General features: G+C 37.2%; 1 protein-coding gene across 2 annotated transcripts in view; it reads left to right on the top strand.

The window, feature by feature from the left end:
• Positions 1 to 25,768, top strand: part of Hmgcll1 (3-hydroxymethyl-3-methylglutaryl-CoA lyase like 1) — a 118,671-nt gene that overhangs the window by 28,319 nt on the left and 64,584 nt on the right. The window contains exons 2-3 of one of the 2 annotated variants that reach the window (XM_005347609.3): positions 13,137 to 13,217; positions 13,419 to 13,526. The exons of the other annotated variant lie outside the window; for it this stretch is intronic. Coding sequence (XP_005347666.1) covers positions 13,137 to 13,217; positions 13,419 to 13,526 — 189 coding nt within the window. The remainder of the gene's footprint in view (positions 1 to 13,136; positions 13,218 to 13,418; positions 13,527 to 25,768) is intronic. 2 annotated transcript variants of the gene reach the window in all.

The following is a 25,768-nucleotide window of genomic DNA, read 5'->3' as shown; positions in this document are numbered from 1 at the left end:
ACTTCAACCTGAAATGCCATGCTTTTGACAGAGGAAGAGTAGATAGTAGGGGTGCAGAGGGGAGGCAGGGGAGAGAGCGGGAGGAGAGAAAGGAGGGGAAACTACAGTCGGGATGGAAAATAAATGAAAAGTTTAATTAATAAGAAAAAAGAAAGAAAAAGACCACAATATGTACACAAAACAGCAGCAAAAACAACCAACCTCTTACATCTGTACTTAAAACTATGCTTTCAAGCTAAAAGATCGATGGAGTTAAGGAGAAACTACACCACATTATTATTTGTAGAGCTCCTTGAGGAGCTCTTGCCTCTGAGCATTTGGTGCCAGTCATGATTGTTAATATGTTTAATTTGCCTTTTAAATTAGCATTTTTCCATAAAACGTTTCCAACTAGTCAGTAACTGGCCTTGTGTTCATACGTGGCATTATTCAGCCAGACTTTGAACCCGAGCTCTCATTTTTTTCTCCTGCTGAAGTGAGTACCCCTCTGTTGCTGCTCAGAGACTCAGATTGAGGTTGGCATGGCCCAGTGGAACAGGATGGGTGGAGTTGAATGGGGTCAGCACTGAAGGTTAATTAAAGTGTTGGCAAGTTGCAGATGGGATAATATCTCCAAAGGTTTTGAGCTATTTACCAAAAGATCTTGAATAATTTCCATAAGTTATTTGGACTGTGGTTAAGAACTCTATTTAAGGTAGTCTACCTTTACTATCAGCAATTCATCTTGTTAAAAATGTTTAAATCAATAAGTATATTTTACAGTGGACAATGAAATCATTCTGTTAACTTTTCCATAAAGATATTAAAATTTAAAAACCTCTCATCTTAAAGTTATTTTTATTAAAGACAAGAAACAACCTACATCATATGTTAACTCTTTACTAAGTACCAGGCTGCACACTTTAGAGCCATGACCTCAATAAATCTTGGCAGTGAATTTTGGACCAATTACCAATATCACCTCCTTTGATTTTTTTCCCCTATGGTACAGCCTGGAGATTGAACACAGGGTCCTGTTCATAGGATTTCAATACTGAGGTAACACTCATAACCCTTTTTAAAAATTTTTTTCTTTTTGTTTTTTTTCTTCTTTAGTTTTGAAACAGAATTTTGTTAATTTGCTCCCGCTGATCTTAAAACTTAAAATTGTCCTGCTCCATTCTCCTGAATTCTGTTATTCCTATTTTAAGCCAAGATGGGAGAGAAAGAACAATTAAATGATGTGTTGCTAGCATTTGTACAAAAGCTCATGATGTGAAAGGTGTTTATCTATACCTTGTAATTACTGCACTGTGTAGCTAACTATAATATTTTCAAGACATCTCTCGGGTTTGCTTCAATAGTATTATTAGAATCAAATGCTCTTATGGCTAATGCTTTACTTTAGATATGTTTAAACATGGTGGTTATTCCTTTAATATTACCTCTGTAGTCAAAGAAATTTTCTTTGGCCAAGTTGTGGCATCAGGTTTTGTATTCACTAGATGTCTAATCAGTATTAAGAGACCTGATTTGTGGTGTGGTAATGGTTCCATTGTTTTTTTTTTTTTTTCCTCTGGTTTGTTTTGTCTATCTAGGATTTTAAGGGACTTCCATATGAATCTCAGGATGTTCTTTTTTTAAAAAAAAATTTCTGTGAAGAATGTCATGGGAATTTTGATAGCGATCACATTAAATGGCTTTTGATTGAATGCTCATTTTCATAATATCAGCTCTACCAGTTCATGGCATGGGAGGTCTGTCCATTTTCCTGTCTCTTTTTATTCAGAGGTTTAAACCTTTCATTGTAGATGTCTTTCACATCTGTTATTAAGCTTATTCTCAGATACTATAATTTTCTGAGGCTGTTGTAAACCAAGTGTTTCCGTAATCCTTTCTCAGCGTATTTATTTGTTGGTCTCACTGAAAAGTGGTAGCATGTCTATCAACACTTTGTTTCACACCCAGCAGTTCTCTGTAACAAATTCCCAACCACTTATGTATCATATAGACTAGACTACTATGCCCTTATTTGTTATTTTCTAAGTATATTTATGCATATTTGTAGTCCTAAAAATGAGCATGTATCTTAACCGATATTAGCTATCAGACTTAAACATTACATGCAAGTGTTTTGATGGGTTTAGTTAAAATCTGAGACACTTTTTCCCAAGTTTAAACAGATCCTGTAGATGGCTGACTAGTTCAATTATACATCAGAAAGAGTATTATGAAGTTAGAAGGTCACAATACATCTTTGATTCCCCAAGTCGTCATTGTTATACAAAAGATATAGTATAACTGCAGCTTGATGAAGAAATGTATTTTTGTCAATATAACACCATTTTAAAATAATGAATTGAATAATTCAATCAATTTATATCTTGTGTTTGAAATTACAGAAGCAGTTTTAATGAGTTTCAAAAACAAAATTGGGAATGACATCAGAAAGGTGGCAGAATGTGAGCTAGAGAGGTTTTATTAGGAATAATACCAGGGAGACAAAAAATTTCACACATACATTACTGCCAGTCAAAAATTCCTTTTGGGTTTTTATTAGCATTTCATTTCTATCTTGGTCCATAATACCTTGATAATAGTGATGAAAAGTCTAGAGATGACATTGCCTGGTTTCTTATAGTTATTAAGTTACCATGACTGCAAGAATTGTTTTTCCTTGACTAAGTAAAAGCTAACATTTAAAGAAGCAGAGTTATGTATACAACCTTGGTTCTATAAATGCATTAACATTCTTCCTTTTTTAATTTTTCAAGCCTTTGTGGGATGTTTAATTTTTGCATTAAAATTGTTGTTTTTAGCTCCTTACATTTATTCTTATATATACTTCCATTCATTTTTATTCCTGTTATTTTTCAATGTCTTTGTTTTTGGAAGTTTTCATATGATTTTATATATGTTGCACATGTTCATATATGTTGTAGATATTCACATATGTTTATATTTCCTCTCCTTTTATGTCCGATGACTTGACTTGTACATGCTACAGTTGTATTTTCATATTGAAGAAATAACAAAATGATGAATAGAAATACATCCACATGTTTATTGTTTAATTCACATTTTAAAAATATTATTGTGTGCCTTCATATGTATGTCTATGTTTGCGTACATGCATACTACAGCTTACATACGGAGGTCAGAGTACAACTTTGGGGAGGTGGTGCTTCTATCTCTATGTGAATTTCAGGGTATCAACTTCGGTCCTCAGACTTGGCAGCAAGCTCTTTTACCCAAAGAGCCATATAGTGGCCTTGAGATTTGTGTTTTTAAATTAATAAATAATTTCAAATGATTTAAATTATTCATTTATGGTTTATAATCTGCTGTACATGAGACGTGATAATTGCTTAATGCTCTTATGCTTTTCTATAACTATACAAATAGAGAAGAATTCACACTTTTAAACCTCTTTTCAAATCTCCGTTTAAACTATAGCTAAAGGCTGCTTTTTGCCACTGGTTGTCTACAAATTCGTAGACATAAGTGGGGACCCTTGCTAATGTTCTGAGCTAACAAATTATGGAAATATTCTCCATTGAGAGTTAGGTGCCTTTACAGGATGTTATTTCTTTGGTTCCAGAGTCATTTTTATTAGGTTGCCAAAAATTGGCTTCAAACTAGCCTGGGTACATGGATTTCCTGAAAAAAGACTTTTCAGGTCTCAGCTTTGCTGAGTCAACCCTTCGTTCTGTAAGAGCACCTGAGAAATAGAATTATCTTTGGATCACTCTGGGGAAGGCAGCTTCATATAGATAGCTACATTATTGCCAATGATAATGGTTTACAAATGTCTGATTAATCTGGGTGAAAAGGGAAATTAATATTTGATAATAAAAAAGAATGTGGAGAGTTTAACATTGCCATAAAATGCACCACGCACATAATTCAGATGAAATAAAAATAACAGATTTTTTTTGAAAGTTGATCTCTAATGTCCCCTTAAGAGGTCCAATTTAATTTCAGAAGAAAATCTATTTTTTAGGCCCAGATTTTTTTACATATCTATAGTGACGACATTTGATTTGCCTATTATAGTTGTTCTCTCTGAGGATGCATGTTATGAAACTGGATACTCCATGATCTGGGAAGACTTTACTTACACAAAGATTACTCAAACTAGACTCCATTGGGGGGAGGGAGATAAATTCAGAGACAGGTAGGTAGCAAGGTGAGGGTTATTACGGGGTAACCTAGAGGCATGTGAATATGACCAAATACATTTTCTGACATTTTCAAAGAATTAATAACATATTATTTTTAAGATTGCCTCAGCAGAAGGAGGGAGAACATGAGCAAATAAGTCAGGACCACAAAGGGTGCACCCACCCACGGAGACAGTGGGGCTGATCTATTGGGAGCTCACCAAGGCCAGCTGGACTGTGACTGAAAAAGCATGGGATAAAACGGACTCTCTGAATATGGCGGACAATGAGGGCTGCTGAGAAGCCAAGGACAATGGCACTGGGTTTTGATCCTACTTCATGTTCTGGCTTTGTGGGAGCCTAGCCAGTTTGGATGTTCACCTTCCTAGACCAGGATGGAGGGGGGAGGACTTTGGACTTTCCACAGGGCAGGGAACCCTGACTGCTCTTCAGACTGGAGAGGGAGGGGGAGAGGAGTGGGGGAAAGGAGAGAAGAGTGAGAGGAGGGGGAGGGAAATGGGAGGCTGGGAGGAGGCGGAAATTTTTTTTTTTCAATAAAAAAAGTTACAAAAAAAAGATTGCCTCATCCAGTGCTGTGGGAGAATGCTCTTGTACACTGTAAAGATTTGTCACCCATACTGATTGGCCAGTAGCCAGGCAGGTAGTATAGGTGGGGCAAGCAGACTAGGAGAATTCTGGGAAGAGGAAAGGCAAAAATACAGTCACTAATCAGATGTAGAAAAAGCAAGATGATAATGCCTCACTGATAAAAGGTATCAAGCCACTTGGCTAAACATATACAAGAATTATGGGGTGAATTTATGTTGTAAAAGCTAGTTAGTAATAAACCTGAGCTATATGCCAAATAGGTTGTAATTAATATAAGCCTCTGTGTGTTTCTTTGGGACTGAACTGCTGTGGGACCAGAAGGGACAGAAACTTCTGTCTACATCCAGCCTTAATAGAACAAGAGTTGCCTAGACTCACTGAAACTTGGTATACCATGGCTGGCTGATATCCATCCAGATACATGGCCAGCCTGTGTCTGAAGAGAAACAGTGGAGGAGGAGTGAATGCAGAAGGGGGGCAGTGAAGGGTATAGAAAAAGAGCTTGGAAGACGGGAGGGAGAAAAAAACAGATCAGGATGCAAAAGCAAGAAAATAAACAACAACAATAAAGAAGGAATGAAATGAGTAGAACATACACACATTGCCTAAAATGGATGGTGTTTCATAGAGAAAATACGAATACTTAAATGGCAGATACTAAAGAATCTTATATATTACCATGAAGGGAATTGACTGCAAAAAGCTGCCAATTATTGCTAATAGAAAACACGTATGCTATTCACATCCTCATCCATACACTAAACATTGCAGAGAAATACCATCAGTATAAAACTTCCATTTAATTTTATGTGTAAGTGAAAACATGGTTCAAGTAGCTCAAGTATGTTCTACGTGAAAGTGATTCATTTTATTTTTCAACCAAAGCTCAATAGCTGGTGATATGTTTAATCTCATCTTAAAGAAAACTAGGGTGAGAGTCAGGGATATTAGCAAATTAAACCCATGTCATCCAAACTTTTCCAGTTCTACTTAACTAATAGTGTAGCTTCATATGTGAAAAATAGATAGGAAACTTCCTTGGAAAACTATAGCAACGTGCAAATTTAGCCTAATGTTTCTTTATGAAAGTGAACCCTTGCTGCCAAAGGTTCTGCTGCCAAATGTGGGCATGAGCAGTCTCTTGAACTGCTCATGCTGGCTAGCACATCTTTTGTGTTTCAGTAGTGTCAGACAGTGCTCTACACACTAAATGGGATATACCGTAGATTCTTTTAAGGACAATGTTGCTCACTTCTAAAAAGTAACTTTTTTTTTTTTTTTGTTTTTCGAGACAGGGTTTCTCTGTGGTTTTGTAGTCTGTCCTGGAACTAGCTCTTGTAGACCAGGCTGGTCTCGAACTCACAGAGATCTGCCTGCCTCTGCCTCCCGAGTGCTGGGATTAAAGGCGTACAAAGTAACGTTTTAAAATCTCTGTTCATTGTTACTTATTAATCATTTTTTGACTCTCCCATGTTCCATGTATGACAGTAATACACCTCAGCTCTTGTCCCAGCTCAGCATGCAGAGCCTTTCCCACGTGCTATGGTAAATTATCGTCAGAGAGCTTTGTTTGTATGCTTCTTTACATCTACAGAACAACTATAAAAATGTTGGTTAATGTGTTGGCTGAATGAAAGGATGATTTTACTTTTCCAAATTTTAGGAATTATTTAATTGACCAACACCTTCAGTTTTTTGTTTTTAAAAAATCAGATTAATTGTTAATATGTCGATTCTGGACAGGTAAACAAAGAAGGACTTGCAGATATATTTTTAAATAGAGATTTATAAAGTGCTATTAGGTTATAGAAATGAAATTACTATACTTCTATCCGAAGAGTTTCCAAGTAGATGTTAAACAGAATGTCAGATGCTGAAGGATATAGTTGGGGAAGTTAACTTATTGTTGGTATTAGTAAACTCTGGGAAAGGAATTTTCATGGGTGTCTTGCATGCTAACATGTTTAGGAAGTAAGGTCTTTCTTAGGCTGATCTTCTCAATAATGTTGGTCTAACAGATGGTATTGGAAAAATATAGATAATTCTCACTATATATCATGGAATTTTGAGGCTCTTCAAGTGAGGCTCCAGGAAGGAAACCTACTTCCTGTGCAGACATGCACTTGTGTTCTCCCGTGTCTCATTCATCTTTCAGCTTTAATATGTATAAAAGTCCTCTTTTGGCAATCTTTAGTCTCTCCCTAGCAATCTCCCCATGTATAAAGCTTTCTAGGAAGCTTTATAAATATGCAGACAAAACCTCATAATATAATTGACATGAATTTACAAGTATTTAGAATTCAAGGGCTTAAATTAATGTCATTCATTATCTCACCTCAAGAACTTACTGGCCATTCGATGACCCATCACTCATTATATTTTCCTTTTTTTCTTACTGCTTCTACCAGGCCTGTTCATTTATAACTTCTTTGTTTTTTTTTGTTGTTGTTTTTATTTTTTTCGAGACAGGGTTTCTCTGTAGATTTGGAGCCTGTCCTGGAACTAGCTCTGTAGACCAGGCTGGTCTCGAACTCACAGAGATCCGCCTGCCTCTGCCTCCCGAGTGCTGGGATTAAAGGTGTGCGCCACCACCGCCCGGCTCATTTATAACTTCTTATCTTTTAACACAAGGTCTGTGTGCAATGAGGATATGTTGATGACATTAGGGAATTTCTTCTGTCATTGGCTTAATTAGAATTGACTAGAAATAGTGAGATTAGATTCAAGAGGAATGTAAAAGCATGTCCAGTAAGAAGGTTCTCTGATTTGACTGAAATGGTCATTATTTTTGCTTTGCTTCATCAGCTGGTGAATAATGGCACCCAAATTACACTGATGCAAAGAATAACACCCAGCTTTTTAATTGTACATGCATATAATCATCACCTTCAAAACACCGTGTTCCTTCATTGTGTAAACAGTCCCTTTAATGAAGCAGCACTCTGTGTCCTTGTATGCTGGAAGATAATCAGTGGCGAAAGGGCAGTGGAAACAAAGATAATGAGAGAGATCACATTTATGGTCGCCTGGTTTTGATTTTCTTCTGGTCTCATTTCTTCCATTTGAGGAAGAGAGTTCATAAAAAGAAGGGAGTGTCTCCTCTTACTCCATCCGTTCATGCCATACCTCTTACTTCTTCATCAAATTATAACCACTCCATCGTTAGGCATGATTTCAGTGTTGTTATCCAGAACAACCGAACGCAAAGCTGAGGATCTTCTGCTACCCTCTCAGCCCCCACACCTTCCCAAGATAATCCCATGCCTCACAACCAGAGAAGATGCAGAAATGAGAATTCTCTTCCTCCTTTGATATTTTTTTTTGTTAATGAATTGTAGTTTCACAAAAATTGTCAAAAATAATCTGTTAGAATTGTGTCAGGGATCATCTGGATTCTTACAGGAAATTAACACAGAACACTAACCAAGCCAGTCACAACTTTGGATGCAATTAAACTTTAACTGCTTGGAAAGATAGTCCCAATGGTGTAATAGTGGCATTTATATCCTGGGCTAACCAAAGATGTGTAATTGAATCAAAGGCCTGCTCAATAGGAGGAAACTTATTCATGCTACTGTAAACCCAACCAAGAACCACTGACTGAAGAGGTCATGGACCCTAGAGGAGAACCTGCTCTGGTCACTTTCCCAAAACACTCTAAGCTCTAACTACATTCTCAGTTCTTATACTCATTGCCACAGGTAGTACAGCCCACATATAAGATGTAGATAGGCAATACAGCTCTCATAAAAGATGCTTCCTTTTGCAGAATGCAGAGACCATTACAGAGATTCATGTCTAGTCAAAAGACAGAGAACAGTGACCATCATGACCAACCCCAAAATGGGATATCTCTAACACAACCCCTACACTTAAAGCTCAAATAACATTGAAGAAGGAGCATTAAAATTGTTAAAATCCTGGAAGGAGGTGGGTGGTCCTTGGACTTCCCACAGGTCAGGGAACCCTGATTGCTCTTCGAGCTGATGAGGGAGGGGGACTTGGTTGGGGGAGGGAGAGGGAAATGGGAGGCGGTGGCAGGGAGGAGGCAGAAATCCTTAATAAATAAATAAAATTAAAAAAATTGTTAAAGACTCAATATTAGATGAATACTATGCTATACTGTATTATGGACATGACAAGGATGTTGCATCCTTGAAATCTCACCATTATGATTATCTATACAAGACCTACAATAACTGTACCAGTCAACATGCCAACATGGGTGGAACAAAATTTCACAAGGCTACAGGCAATCAGTGGATGCTGAGGGGGAATCAGTTTTCCTCACAGAAGAGCCCACTATTCATAGTGGTCAGCTGTAGACACTTGTACGTGTGGGCAATACTGAGTCAGTAGGTTGTGTGTATATGTGCACATTTGCTAGATATGTATGTATAACCATAACTACAGCAGAAGAGGTCATGATTCAAGAGGAAGTGGGGAACAGAAGGAGTTGAACAGAGGAGAAGGAGTGGAAATGAGCTAATTGCAGTGTACTCATATATGAAATTCTCAAATAATTTTTCAAAAGCTACCTCTCCCTTGAATATATATGATATCCCAAGGACAGAATAAACCATATAAATTGGTCAATTTGAGTGCACTGTATTTTACAAAAAGCAAACAAACCACAAAAAACCCCTAAAACTTAATGCAGGTCCTGAGTGTCTAAGTTGAGTTCATTTACTCATTTGAAAACACGATGAGTTATCCACACCCAGTTCAGAAATACCAAGTTTGATGCTTGTATTGTTTGAAAGATGTAGCTTCTATCTCATTTAAACTTCATATAAACTTTGTAAAGCCTATTTTCTCTTATTTAATGTGAACCTTTTAATTAAGCATAATTTGTTCTTCTAACATGCTTATTAATACATATTCTTATATTATCTAATTATCTAAGATGATAATTAATAATCTAATACATCTTCTATACTATGTCTATAGACCCAGAGACTACAGAATCCAAATCCTTCTGTGTCTCAGCTGCAGAGGGATAGTAGGGCAGGCAAGGCGCTTTGGGTCCTATTAGAGAGTGAATGTCAGGAAGCTGCATTTGTTGACATCTGTGATGTGCGAGGAAAAGGAGCAAGCAGCACCCTCTCCTTCCTCCCTAGCCTCAGTTGTCTATGCACACAAGACCAAACCCCATTCGAATTCAGGGGATAGTAGTTGCTTCTAGCTTGATCCTTTGTGGTTGAAATCTTTTAATACAAAATCTATGTTTAAAGCAATACATGGTAACAGTACAATGTACTGGCTTTGTTATAATGTTTCTTTTTTTTTTTTTTTGGTTTTTCGAGACAGGGTTTCGCTGTGGCTTTGGAGTTATAATGTTTCTATACATGGATACAATATATTTGAATTGGAGTCTCTTCATATATTCATTATCCTTTTTTAGTTCCCTTTTTCTGCTTCCATATTTCGCACAGTATCATTTTACCGCCCCCAAATAAATTCACAAAGAAAAATGATGTTTATCTTTGTGAAATTGACTTATTTGGCATAGCACAATGGCAGACATTTCCATCTATTTTCCTGAAAGTAGCATTATTTTTCTTTATGGATAGATAAAATAAAGAGATCACATTTTCTTTTTCCACATATTGGTCGATGGGCACCTAGAATGATTTCCTGACTTGGCTGTTCTAAGTACTGCCAGCAACAATATGTATGCATGGCTATGTAGGTAAATATATTGTGAGTTGGCATTGATTCATTTGGGTATATATTTGGGACTGGTTTAGCCAGACCATATGGTAGTTATATGTTTAGCCTAACCACTATACTGTTTCCATAGTATCTGGTCTAGCCACCAAATAGTAGATAAATGTTTCTTATTTTCCTGCATCCATGCCCAAACTTATTTTTATCTTGACAGCCATTCTGACTTGGGTAAGATGGAACTGTAGTGCAGTTTTAATTAGAGTTTTCCTTGTGGTTAAAGTTGTTAAGATTGTTGGGCAGTTTTTTCTTATATTTATTGAGCATTTGCACTTCTGACTTTGAGAAGTGTTAAGTTCTTTTGCCACATAGTGACTAGCTTATTTGCTCTTTTGGTGTTTTTTACGCTCTTTCCTCCAGACACTCTGGTTTACTTTGAATTCTTTACTGTAGACATTATTGTCTATGACCGGTTTGTAGTGATTTTTAACGATCTATGACAATTAAATTGAGTTATTCAAAAATTGACTTTTGGAATTTTAATCAATACATATCATGAAGTTATAATAAACGAATTATTTTAATGTTGCAAATAGTATACATGACATATCATGATTATATCCTATTGCTTTCTTGCTGTTTTAACCTTGTGGAGTGAGAATTTATTTAGCAGAGTATAATTATTTAACTCTAACAGTAAACTAGTGTGTGAGTTACTCTTCTGCTGCTGTGATGAAACACGATGGTCAAGGAAACCATTGAAAGGAAGAGTTTTCAGACTCACAGTTCTAGTGGAGGAAGAGTCCAGCATGATGGGAAACCTAGCAGCAAGAAGCAGGCATGGGGTCAGGAACAGGAAACTGAGAGCTCATATCCTCAATTACAAGCAGGAAACAGAGCAAACTGGACACACATTCACAGAACCTGTCCTCAGTGACATGCTCTCTCCAGCAAAGGTCACATCTAAACTTTCTTAAATGTCACCACCAACTGGGAACAAGTTTTCAAATACCCGAGCCAGTGGGGAACATTCCCATTTATGTCATGACTTTTCACTCCCTGACCACGTTGTATCATATTTCAAGTGCTTTTGGTCCATGCCTAAAGTCCCCACTTTTGATATATAACACTGTTGAAGAATCCAAAGTTTCTTCTGAGACTCAAGGCAATGTCTTCACTATAATCCCCAGTTTAAATAAAAAGCACATTAAACTCTTCAAACAAGATGACACAGAAAGGAAGAATAGTTAGGAAACACTGGATCAAAGCAAAACCAAAACCTAGCAAGTCTTGTAGCTCCATGTCTAGTGTCTAAAAGCTTGGATGGTCTGCTCCTCAGGCTTGGCCGCCTGCAACATACACGTCTCCTGGGATAGGTCCACTCCCGTTTGCAGTTGTTCTTGGGAGACAGGCCATGGTTCTGAAATCTCCAACATTGTGGGGTCTTCATTGCAACTCAGGTTTTCCTTCCACAACTTCATGTAGTGACCTCTCGAAGCATACGCCACTCTGAAGACCTCCATGAAGGGACTCCCCTGCCAGGTGCCGTCTGGCCTCAGTGGCTCTCTGAGACCACAGAAGTAGAATCCAAGACCTCTTCAGTTCTTTCATTCTCTGTGTCTCTGAAGCCCAAACCATGTGGACAACACTGCCAAGTTAGGCTGCCAGCTTGGGTTGGGCCCTGGCCCCTTGAATCACATTGGCAGTGGTGCTTTCTGTTCAGTTGCTCTCAGAAAAGGCCCCAGGCTTTCTGACACCAGTTGGAAGCTTAGCTGGGTGAGGTCTTTTCCTTTATTTTGGTGTAGAATGGGGCTTCTCTCTGCAGGCTAATCGCCTTCACAGCTACAGCCTCTCTTCCAGCACATGCCTTGGCCGTAATCTTTAGCTTCCTTGTGCTTTTTCTATCCAAACTGTATGTTTTGTGTTTCTTTCTGCCCCACTTGTTCTTATTTCTTTGTAGATCTGCATAAACATTACCAGTATCAATCATGGCTTGGGCTCAATGTTATAGTGTCTTAAAATTTCCTCTGACAAAAAGTTAGCCCATTACTTTTTAATTTAGCCTCAGTTAAATTCTTAGTGCACAGGCAAAAGGCACAGATTCTTTGCCAAAATATCACACAAATGGCCTCTAGCCCAGTTGCCATTAAAAGTCTTTGCTTTTCTCCGAAGCCTTGTGAGCCAGGCTTCTACAATTTACTTTATGTGCAGTGATGTCTTTTAGGCTCCTACTAGATTAGTGCTTTAATCTCTACATTCAGCATTTACCCACTTGTCTAGTCCCAACTCCCAGCATTCCTCAAACACCGCAACAAAACCAGGTTCTTCACAGCAGCACCCCCATCTCTGGTACCAACTACTACATGAGTTACCCTTTCTATTGCTACAATAAAGCACCATCACCAAGGTATATTGCAGAGTTTAGATGGTTAATATTCCACCATGATGCACAACAGCAAGCAGCAGGAATGGGACCAGGACTTGAGACAAAGAGAGAGAACTGAATGTAGAGCAAGACAATGAATCCTCAAAGTCAGCCTTTGGTAGCAGCTCCCTCCAGCAAGGTTACATCTCCTAACCTCCTGAAATAGCATGACCAGCTGCAGACCAAGTGTTTCCAGGACCAAGTCTATGAGAGATATTCTTAGTCCAGCCTCTACAATTAGAGTGGCAATCGGAGTAATCTCTTTTTTCTTGCACTCATGCCTCGCGTTTCAGGAAGTATCCCACTTATCTGGACTCCCTGAATATGTGAAAATAGTAGAAGTTGGACCTAGGGATGGATTGCAGAATGAAAAGGTAGGTTTGTATTAGCTTTACATTGTGAATTTCCTAAAGCTTTAATGATATGTAGATTCTATATTTTAAATAATATTTGTGTGTAGTTACTATTTGAATGCTTAAGGCATATTGTGTTTTATTTCAATTAGGAAGTAATACTTTATGCTTCAATAGGTCTTATACAATTTACTTATACAATATGTTTATGGCTTTTTTTAGGTTATAGTGCCTACAGATATAAAAATTGAATTCATCAATCAACTTTCCCAAACTGGCCTGTCTGTAATAGAAGTTACCAGTTTTGTGTCCTCCAGATGGGTACCACAGGTATTCCAATTTATAGTTGCATAATTTAACATGTTTGAGTTTAGTGAGCACTGTGATATATATGTGTATAAATATACACACATATGTATATATAACCAAATGTAACTGGTATAATAATTCCCGTATATTATATATTATTAGTTTATTTCTGATAGGATTTGGAAAGCCTGTGATGTATGAATTGAATCTTAACACTCTTTAAGAATCAATATAGTAGTAATCTATCTTTAAAAAGTAACCTCAATCATATGCTAATACTATGCAAACATAGGATCCCAAACAATAAATACAGGTCAAAGCTCTTAAACAGCGGCTTTGGGGCCTGCTTTGGACTCACTATTTATGACTGCCATTTCGAGTAACCTGAGCATCTTCAGGTGTGGTAGAACTCACTTTAGCAGATGGAGGACAAGAGGAGATTCTTCTCTTGCTTCTTTTACCACTCATATTTGCTGACGTGTAAAGTGGGAGATACACACGGGAAGAGAGAAGCCATTTACATTCTCCTCATTAGAAATGAAAAGATGCTATAGCGCTACCCAGAATTTCAGACATTTAACCAAACTCATCAATCTCGAGACTTGATTAGAGTTTTTGAAGCATAACTAGTAATCAGTGACCAGTATAGCCTCACCCTTTGTAACCCAGTATCATTATGATACCCCAAACTCTACCATTTTCCCATGTACTTTGTTTCGTTGGTTACTTTTGATCCCATTCCATAGTCTCCATTATTCTCTATACTCTTTCTTTATTCAGCCGATTTCATATCATTCTATTTCCCTTATCTGGGGCACCTTGTCTTGCCTGCTAAAGTTTGGTTCCCTTGACTCTCTGCTTTTCATGTTCTCCCCTGCCTAAACTCCCTCCCCTCACTGTGATTTTTTTTTTACCAGAAATTCCTTTGTTGAGGAAGAAAAGGTTTATCATTCTGATAAACTTCAATTGGATATGAAATTTTCATCTCAGACTTATTGTATTCAAATGCAGGCTCACCACTATCACACACTGCTTTGTATATAACAAGATCTGGGTTCCCCTCAGAATCTTATGCTTGATTCTCCAAGGGGTTGCTTTGTATATGTAATCAGTTACTGTCCTGTTTAGTGATGGCTAGAGTCATGGAGTACCAATGTGGTTCATATGCTAGAGATCTATTCTAGATTCCGGGAAACCCGAGTTTAGGATGCTAACAGTTCGATTGTCTGTGAAGTCTTGCTTTCCAGTTTTCACATCTCCGTCTTTACGTTGCATTTTCATCTGGTAGACGGAAGAGTAAGGAAGGAAACCATTTCCTGTCTCCTCTTACAAGAGCATTATTCCATTTTTGGGGCTCTGTCATGATGATGGAGGGACTGTTCAGAGTACTCCATTTCAAGTACGATCTTGTCAGGACTAATACTAGGAAATTTGGAGGAAGGTGGTGCAAGCATTCAGTCCACAGTAAAACACAAATCAAACCAAAACAAAAGCCCATAAAATGTTTCTGGAGTTGGCAAGATGACTAAGTGGGTAATGGGACTTTGGATCAAATCTGACAACCTGAGTTCAACCCCCAGAACCCACATAGTTAAAGAATAGAACTAATTCTTGCACATTATAACATACCCACACCTACACATGTGTGCAGGCACACACTCAAAACAAACCCACACAAAATAACTATGCAATAAGCTAATCTCTACTATATTCTATATTTATTTTCCATTTCAATTCCACAGACATATTAGCAACCCACAAAACCACAGATTGTACATTCCCTGACATGGAACACATGAGCGTTGTTTCTTCCTTTCTCTCACATCTTACTTAAAGTGACCAGAATAGGCTTCTAGGAATATCAGCTCTAACAAACACATTCTAACTCATAAAAAATCCCCCCTCTCTGAAAAAGGCTGGAGTATCAATGTTCAAGTCTTTGCATCTGTGACCCCAGTTTTCCTTTCCACCACAAGCTCCATTGATGCAACTTGCTTTGCTGAAACTCCTGCTAATATGAACTGATCCTCGTTCTTATTTTCCTGGCTTTCAGACACAGGTCCCTTTCTGCAAGGCACTGTACACATCCCTCAGTTTCTGTATTTTCTTCCAGAGCTAATAGGACGATGTGAAATAATGAAAACAATGAATCCTTTCTGTTGCAACGCATTTGATGTGAAAGAAAACACTGTACAATCAGCAATAACTCACTCTTTACTGAGTTGCTCTCATTCCCTATCAGAGAGTGATTTTTCTTCATCTCAATGTTGCTGTTTATGATCATAAACTCTTTATATACTTATAAATCTCTGATTATTTGCTATTCATACTGTGTCTTGAAGATAATGTCCGTGTCTCTTTTGTTTACCATCCTCAGTGCTTGGGCCATAGTTAGTAGATACACAGTAAGTTACTGTGAAATGAATAATTAATAGGTCTGCTTGAAAGAACTGTAACATATAATTTCAATTATCTGCATAGGCAACTGACCCAGCCTTTTATCTATATATCTGTTATTATGTAATTAAGTATACAACTATCTCCCTTAGGAAAGCATTACTTGATAGAAACATATTTCCTTGGTTATTTTGTGAAACAACTATACTTCACTAGTTGTCATTAATTTTAAGGGGTGCAAAAAATTTTCATCATCTTTAAGAACTGAAGTTGCTCTGTTTGCAGCCCATTCTGTGCTCTTTTACATATTTGACTATAGCTGGAAAGAGATAGGACACACTGGCATAGTTATAAAATTAGCTCTAAATCTTGTTAATATTAAGAAAAATTTTTAACCAAAATTTCATTTCAGATATTAAATTTTGCTATTTTCAAGATTCTTTAATTTTCCAGTGATTTAAAAAGTTGCATACAAAATATTCTTCTCATATGATAATGTTGATGGCTTCATTCTACTACTATTTTATGATAATAGAAATTATTTGACAGACTGTCCTTTAGACCTATCTATGATGGTCACAGAGACATCTGAGAGAATAAAGATAGAACAATCCCTAAAAGGCCACACTTAGTCTCTTATAGTTAATGACAAGAAAATATAGAGAAAAGAAACAGAAATACAGTCTTTTTATAAGTAGGAACGGGATTGTGTTCCTGACCTTGCTTAAATACACATGATGAGAATATAAATTGATGGATTTTATTCTGCATTTGGTCCTGAATTGAATTTGTGAAAATTAATGAGCCCATTTCAGCTCAAGGTAATATTAAATAAGTGGCTGAATTGTCTCACATAGCTCCTGAGAACATCTGGGTTGAGGACAGATGGTTCTAGATTTGTGCCGTTATCCAGAGTGTGCCATGCATTTAAGTGATTTAACCTCTCTGAACCTTGGAAATCCTAGCACAGATGCATGCAGTACAGGATGGTTGTGGGTAACCACATAAGGTCAGTCACATCAATGGTCCTTGTGTGTGCATGATGGCAGGGCCTACCTCCAGACTCATGTTCAACACTATGTTCTATAGTGACTCTATTAATATGTGTTTACTTTAAGCCTCATCTGGTTACATGCATCTAAAGAAGAAAGTGATTTATATAAATCATATAGCCACAAAAAAGCAGTGTGCCTGAATCAAAGACAAATACCACAAATTTCATCTTTCAAAGTCACCTAGCCTTGCCTTATATTACACACAACACAGCAACTGTTTCTCTAAAGACAGTCTTTTGGGTAACCCATGTTCCTGTAGTTTGGCCGTCATTTTGTGGCTCTTTTAGATTTCCCTGACCTTACATTCAAAAACTTTTCTTTTTAAATTATCTTTTAGAAGAACATCATGTAGTAGAAACTTTCAAAAGAATGTCTGAGCTTGACATACAGTAAATTTTGATATAGAAACTTGTTATATGTTGTTCAGAGTGATTTCTGGTTCTAAAGACAATGTCTGTGGTTCCTTTTGGTATTCTGTGAGTTCTGTGTTTCCCTGGAGCCAATTCTGTCTCAGATGTAGGTCATGGGAATAAGTTCTCCAGTTTATGTTTAGATTGCTGCTTCTTCACTTACTTCTTTTTTTAGCATTTTAAAGCTTTTTTTTTTTTTTTTTTTTTTTTTTTTTTTTTTTTACAGTTTCCCTCCTACTGTTTTGTTTGGCAGAAGCTGCTAACTCAAATAGCTTAAAGAAAAGTTCCACGGTAGCAGGGTGCCATATAAAACAGGATCCTGCACCTATAATTTAAATGATCACAGATGATAGAATGCCTGCCATCAAGAAAAACATGTTCTTTATAGCTTATCTGGAAAGAGATTTCCTTAGAGTGACATGCAATATAAGAATTCTTGAAATTAGTCCAGGTAGCCCCTCAGTTAGATGGAACACACACTAGCATGAGAAAGAAAGCACATTAAATACAGATTTCCTGCATGTGTCTCTTAATAGTAAGCTATTTAAATTATTGTGACTATCATAATTTTTAAAGTGATCTAAATTTTTGTTTTAGTCATTAACTTTCTCTTTTGATCTGTAAATATTTTTATCTATATTATTAAAATAAATGCTGTTTTGAAAATAAGAATCAATTAGGTTTGCAACTCTATACATATACATATATATCATATGAAATGGATTGGTTATAAATATTATTTGTTCCTGATGAAGTTTTAACCTACTGGAATAAATGGGTAAAACGTCTTCCCAGAAGGGAAAGAAGTGCGTTTTTCTTTTTGTTTCTTTTTTTGTTTTTTTAATTTGTTTTAATTGATTTTATTGAGCTATACATTTTCCTCTGCTCGCCTTCATTCCTCTTCCCTCCCCTTCAACCCTCCTCACGATCCCCATTTACTCTCTATGAGAGTAGAAAAAATTGTACAGGAACCAAAAGCTACGGAGAAACCCTGTCTCGAAAAATCAAAAGAAAAAAAAAAAGAAAGAAAGAAAAATGTACCTTTTTTTTTTTTTCGCAAGTCACTCTAACACGTAAAAGTAGGGTCAAGGTACACATTAACCAGAAGATCTCTGTAGCCTTTTTCCATATGCTCATTTCTTTATTGAAATGCAGGTACATTTACTAGATTGGAATAGCAGGTTTAAATGCGCATTTATGAAATGTCGGAGACCATATCTTCTGTTCCTGCTCTGCCTTGGTCTTTGTGGCTTTGTTCTTCTTATGGAGTGTAGATGGTAGGGAGAAAATAATGTTGGAGAGATAAGAGAGAGAGTGGAGGAGGAAGGGAGGGAAAGGGGACAGGGTGCTTCCACATTGCTGGTTTCTGAGACATAGTTATGTTTCCAGGCAACAGAAACATCTTTGGATTATCCCATATATTTTGTGTGTGCAAATATGTCTGCATGCTTGTACTCAAACACTGGAAATTGCCACCTCTCCCTGATAGCTGAATCAGACAGGTTTTCACAGTGTGCATAAGAAATAGTCCTTAAGTTCAGTGACTTAAAATAATAGTAAGTTTTGCTTATGTCTTTTAACCATAAACCATCCATCTAAAATTGTACTAAGCATTCCAGAGACTTCTTAGGGACTAGTGTGGTAGAACAGATGGTGGTTGGAGCAGAACTCGAGGGCACAAGGGGCTGAGGGAGTTGGGACTGGCCGGTTGCTACTTATTTTCTAAGAGTTTTCAGATTTCTCTACAAGGTCCTCCACAGTGTGTTCCCTTTAGACATCTAAGATGATGCTTAGCAATTCACAAGTGATATGCATTTTGTAGCTAAGATTGTAATCTATTTAGCATTGATCTGGCATAACCTGTTCTTTGAGACAGTTACAAAGCCCAGCAAGTTTCAAAGAAGGAAGAAAGACACCACTTTTTTTTTATATTGAAGTATGGCTTTCTGGAAGATAAGTGACAAAGGGAATGTCATTGGAATCATCACTTTTCAAGTGTCACAGATTTATTTTCAAAACTGATATAGAAATAATTAACTATTTTCTTTTTCATGGTAGTGATTAAAAGGTAAATGTAGTCAACGGAGGAACAAAGCCTGCAATCTAAAACCCCTAAATTTAAAAGAAAACGTATGTTAGTCCTGGCATGTTAAATCCTGGGCTATTCATACTCCCCTCACTCTAACACATTTCCTTTATTAAATTGTTTGACTTAAAAACAACTGGGTGTATATGTGAGCAAAATCTGTTGACATGACAACAGCTTGCAAAATGAGAAGAAAGAAACCTGCCTCTACAGCTTATCGCTTGCCCATTTTTACCACTTAGGTTAAGGCAGACACAGGGGAGAAGCTGATGAAGGCATATCATAGGCATGGCCTTCTTAACACTGTCTATTGGGCAAGAACCTGGCACTTCCCAACACATAGGCCAAACAAGAGAGAATAAAGGCTGGAAATCACTTACCTGAGAATCACTCCAACCCCATTGTGGAGGGTCTAATGCAGGATAGGACATGCTGAACACGACTGAGTTTAACACTGTTATTACACAATCTCTATGTTTGAAGGGAAACAAAGTCTCTTTTCACAACTCAAGCCAATGTACTCCAAAAAGGAAACGTGGTCATTAGGTATTTAGTGTTATTTCATTAGCACAGAAACTGTTTCTCTCTTTAAGTTGTTTTATTAAAATGCTTATCCAAGTATGCAATTTTTTCTTTTAATAAAGAGAGCATATATTATTAATATTATGGTAGCTACTTGTGTTGTAGTGTGAATTTCCTTCCTATCTTGGGCAGTGTTATTTCTGTATCAGTGGGCATCAACACATCTTTAGAGTGATGATGCAGATCTCTGTATTTCTCTGTCAGAAGCGGCAAGGGGTGTGTAGTGTGTGTGTGTGTGTGTGTGTGTGTGTGTGTGTGTGTGTGTGTGTGTTTTGTGTGTGTGTTTTGAAATCAGTGATTAACTTCACTGTACTCTAAGGCAAATGACTGCTTGAAACCTATTCCCAAATCTTTAAAACTCCTTTGTTTGTCTCAGAAAGATAAATGCATGAACAAAAATTAGACAGAGTTATCATAGTAGGAACTAACTTTCTGTCCTGCGCTTGATTACAATTAATAATCAATAAAAATTGAAAAATCATGTTCGTAACACTATATTACATTACATAGAATTAAATAGTAATTTCTTCTCTAAGATGTACTTTTACTACTGTGTCAAAGGAAAAGCAAAGCTGACAAGATTCCAGCAATGTTATTGTTGAGCTCTTTAAATGTTTAAGTGTAATCCAATTTTATTTTAGCTTTTTTTCTTCCTGTACTCTAAAATTTATTCTACTCAGAAATTTATGTATTCTGGTTTTCAATAATATAATTAATTAACTTGATTAGTTACCTTTCCATTAACAAGATTTCCATTTCCTTTGTCTTTAAATGTATAAAAGTAATCAAGATGAAACGCTATAATAAAACATTGTACCTCATCTTATATTTAGTTTTTTTAGTTTGTTGCCTTTATCAAAATTTTAGTTTCCCCATGAAATATAGAGATAAAATTTCAAAAATATTTTAGTCTCCTTAAAGACACTTCTGTATCTAATTGGAAACATTTCAAATTCCTTTAATTTCTTTCACAGTTTCCCAGACGTATTCAATGAATGTTAGTAATTTTCACTCCCTGTTACCCTTACTATCACTTCCTTCTCCCAGGGGACCCCTTATTCTTACCAACTAATTCCCTTCCTATTATTATGCAATTGAAATTACCTTAAAATTTGTCCCTCTATAATTATCTTTTATGTTTATGTTTTAGAGTCTGTACATAATATGTAAAAGACAAAATTCAAGTAGAGATATATTTTCTCTCAGAGATATTTGATTTTGAATTTTTACGTTGCCTATTTGGAATTACTCTGGCTGTTTTGCTGATTTATCTCTTTTGGAGAGTCTACAGACTGAGCTTCCTACATGCAGTGGGCTGTGGGAGACACAAGACCTAAAAGAAATAACTTGGGGACTTCTGGTGTACCGTAATAATTTCATAATAATTGAGATGATTGTGTTGAAAACCTTTTAGAATAACAGAATAATGGATCTGAGCTATTTTATTGTTCAAATTTGACATGAAAAAGACTAGAGATTATATGCATATATTCTTTGAAATGCAAATATGTTGAAGTAAATTCATGCTAATCATGCTCCAGCAGTAATATTACTAATCTTAGACTGATGCAACTATTGCTGGTGGGAGTGCAAGCTGGTAGAGCCCCTTTGAATATCAGTACCGCAATTTCTCAGAAAATTAGGAAACAACATACCTCAAGACCCAGCAATACCACCTTTGGGTATATACCCAAAAGATGCTCAATCATACCACAAGGACATGTGCTCAACTATGTTCACAGCCACATTGTTTGTCATAGCCAGAACCTGGAAACAGCCTAAATGCCCCTTGACCAAGAATGGATAAAGAAGATATGGTACATTTACACAGCAGAGCACTACACAGTGGAAAAAATAATGACATCTTGAAATTTGTGGGCAAATGGATGGATCTAGAAATTATCATATTGAGTGAGGTAACCCAGACCCAGAAAGACAAATATCATATGTACTCACTCATAAGTGACTTTTAGATATAAAACAAAGAAAAACCAGTCTACAATTCACAATCCCAGAGAACCTAGACAACAAAGAGGACCTAAGAGAGAAATTCCTGGATCTAATCTACATGGGAAATAGAAAAAGACAAGATCTCCAGAGTAAATTGGGAGCATGGGGATCATGGGAAAAGGGGAGTGGGGAGGAAGGGTGTGGAGCAGAGAAAAATATGTAGCTCAATAAAAACAATAAAAAAGAAAGAATGGTGTAATCCAGGAGTCTAAACACACACACGCACACCTTCCCCATATCCTCCAGGCTTCCTGCACTTTGGCGATACCATTATGTCTGTTGTTTAACTTGTGCTTTCTGATGAAGTAGAAAATCTGAGACCGGACTTTTACTCATATCTGGTATGCTGTGGCAAGGCATTTTCATTTCTCTATGTGTTGGATCCTTTCCACTTATTCATTCTCCCATTTAGTGCTTTCATTTTTTTCTGTATTAAAAACTATACAGAGCTCTTTGTTAGATTCAAAAGTGAATAACAGTGTAGGGATAACACCGTAATTATAACGTTAAAGTGGATGGGGGATACAGTGGCTGGGAAAATGAAAACACACAAGGGGATTTTTAAAGGCAGGTGAGTATGAATGAGTTATAATCTGGTAGAACTGCCTAACCAGTATATGCTGAGCAGGTTGCCAATCAGCAAGCTGGCACCTTCAGATGATCCGCTTTCACTGTTACTAAAGCAGAAACCTCCAGCATGCATATCATAGCCAAACCTCAATCTTACAAGTGACAGCAATGCTTTCTGTGGTTATGAGACCTTACTTTTGTCATAATGTTTTCTCTTGATAATGTCTGATCAGCAGTGAGTCAGTAACTCAGGCTTACCCTCTCTGCTGTAGCTCTCCACAGTGTTGTAGGTTTAAAGTGTTAAGAATGCAAAACTCTACTAACAAAACACAATGATAGCAATTTACCCCCTACTTTAAAAATACCTCATGCTTCCATGCAAGGGAAATAACAATGGCTGCAATGTTATTAACATATAAAAAGGCATAGTGCATAGTACATAATAGTGACAGGCAACACAATTGCACAGGCACAGGAAGAAAATTATACTGGGAAGTTTGGAACTTCTTGCCCTTATTTCAGAATGATGTTGGAAACATGTTATTTTTAATATGGGAAGAGCAGGCAGGTGGTCCAAAGGCATTGACTCTAATAAAGAATAACTAATGTATAATTGCTATGTTTATCTTCCTGAACTGTTATTGAATAAAAAATGACTTTCATTTCTTCCCTCTAAGACATTAATGTTACAGTTTTTCACCCACAAATCCATGTAGGTGGTGTTTGTCTTGTAATATAAAAATGAGCATTTGTAGACGTCAGCGGATTATGATTAGAATCTCTTCGTTTTCACAAGGGAAGAGGAGGGGTGGTTGTCGTGGAAGCTTCTGAGACACATCAACGTTCCACCCAATAGACGGCACTACAAAGGTCCTTAGCATACAAAAGCCAAGTTGAACAAGGAAGGACAGGAAATTATACACCAGACCAAATTAGTTTTAAGGCTTCTGGACTTGAGTTTTGTGAGATTGGTGTCAGATCGTTTTAGCTTTGGCAGTCAGGCAGGGTATTGGGTAGAAAAAAAAAAAAGGATGTTCAATTTTCCAGAGATTTCCTGTGTTTGTTATTGTAAGGCTATGATTTATTAAGAGTGTCTTACTTCTTCAAGCAGACCAAGGTTTCCCCTGTGCTACTGAGGCTAAGATAGATGAGGTTTGTGCTTGGCGTCTAGGAATGGGACGTGGTTATAGGACCCAGGCTACAGTGCTATTCATAGCTGCCTTCAGCACTTTCACCCAGGATTGTCAGGAAGCACTCGAGTCTCATTTTTTTCTCATTACCAAGTTTCCAAATGTTACCTTTAAGAAGAATTACTATTCATATTGAGTTTTGAGTTATAGGGTCTGAGACCACATCTTCATGTTTTTCCTCTAATCGATGGCATGTGTTGAAGAAACTGCATATTCTCCTATCTGCCCTTCTTTCCCACTTACTGTATCCCTGCGTGCAGAAAGCAGCATTGGCAGACTTGGCCAGAGGAGACTCCAGATTCCAGCATCATTGTTTTGTTTCAATAAGATTTGAATACTGTTCTGTCCTGATGCTAGACAAAAGCAAATACTTCAAGATACTGGTGAGCAGGGAGAAAGGACAGTTATATATGTCCATATGTATAGATCTGGTCTGGAAAAAATTAAGATAGTATGTTAAAAGAATTAATAACTAGATATACCTAGAAATGCTATGAACATACCAAGAAGAAATAACACCCACTGGTAAGGAGCTTCCTTCCTGAGGATATAAGACTGGAGGACCCTCTTTCATAAAAATAATTATGATACCAGATTTTATTTAGCTATGGCTAATGATAAAAATTAACTCATTATATTACAGAAATGTAAACTTTATAAATATGTCATATATCTGTAAATTAAGTATGATAATAATTTTAAAAACTGAGAGGAATGTGAGAGATCTTTCATAAAATATTTCCTTCAGTGTTCATGCATTACTTGCCTTTTTGTGTGACAAAGCTTTTTAATACTTTCTTAATGAAAGAAGGTGATATGCAGATTTTTGAAGAAGAATTAATATCAAACCTAGATATAGATGGTGCATGCTACAATATTGAACTGTCTGGATAGATGAGGGTACTAGTATTTTGCCACAATGACTTGATTGTTTTGGGGTTTGAGTCCCACTCCATCGACCTTGCATGTTACAATACAGATCTGCCTAGCACAGCTTTGTGATAATTGGTACAATAGTGACACGAATGTTTTGGGGATGATCAACTGCCTCCTGGTTGGTTATGAGGTCTGCTTAGTGGCAAGATATTCATGCCTCTGGAATTCAAGGCATAGTTAAAAACAGACGGTTGGTCACAGGACCTATTTGGTAATTTGCTCCCAATGTCTTGTCAAATGCACATGCAGGAAAGTCACCCTCTAAATATTTATTTTTATACCCATGGACTGGTGCACCTTTCAGCCTTGGCCTTGGAAGCTTCTTTCAGCAATGGGCACTTGTCCAAGTAGGGACCCTTAACTGGCTGAAATGCTGAGAGCAAGGGACAAGAATACTGTTGCCAACCCTCTGGGGCTGGGGTCATATTGCGGAAGAACCGTAGAAACCAAAGGATAGGGAGAGTGCAGTGAAGTGCTGTCTTCTGGATACAGCATCACCATTGCAGTCAGGAATAAATAGCTTTGGCTGCTTGCACAGGGCCTGAAGAAGAAAGAAGAAAAGAAAGAGAGTGGAGGAGGAGACACACGAGAATAGGGATGAAGAGAGGGAATAAAGGAGACAGGAGAGGAGGAGGGCCACTGAGAAGGACTTAGTGAGAAAGGAATGGAAGAGGTTCCCGGAAGGTAACTGTAACTACAGTGCATTGTGTACACATGCGATGTTGACGAAAATTGGACAAAAAACGATCTGCTCAAACCTTTCCATGTATAATATTCAGACAAACTTTCATATGCCAGCAGGTTCCACACACTCAATATTTTTTTCTCTTCAGCCATACATTCTCAGCAAACACGCATCTCTCTCTCTCTCTCTCTCTCTCTCTCTCTCTCTCTCTCTCTCTCTCTCTCTCTCTCTCTCACACACACACACACATGTGCCATTACTGCAAGGCCCTGGATTCCAATCCCAGCACCTACATGGCAGTTCATATTCTGTAATTCCAGTTCCAGGGAATCTGATGTCCTT

The sequence above is a fragment of the Microtus ochrogaster genome, chromosome 5 (assembly GCF_000317375.1).
Source record: "Microtus ochrogaster isolate Prairie Vole_2 chromosome 5, MicOch1.0, whole genome shotgun sequence".
Lineage (NCBI taxonomy): Eukaryota > Metazoa > Chordata > Mammalia > Rodentia > Cricetidae > Microtus > Microtus ochrogaster.
This window is presented reverse-complemented; position numbering and strand designations above follow the sequence as displayed.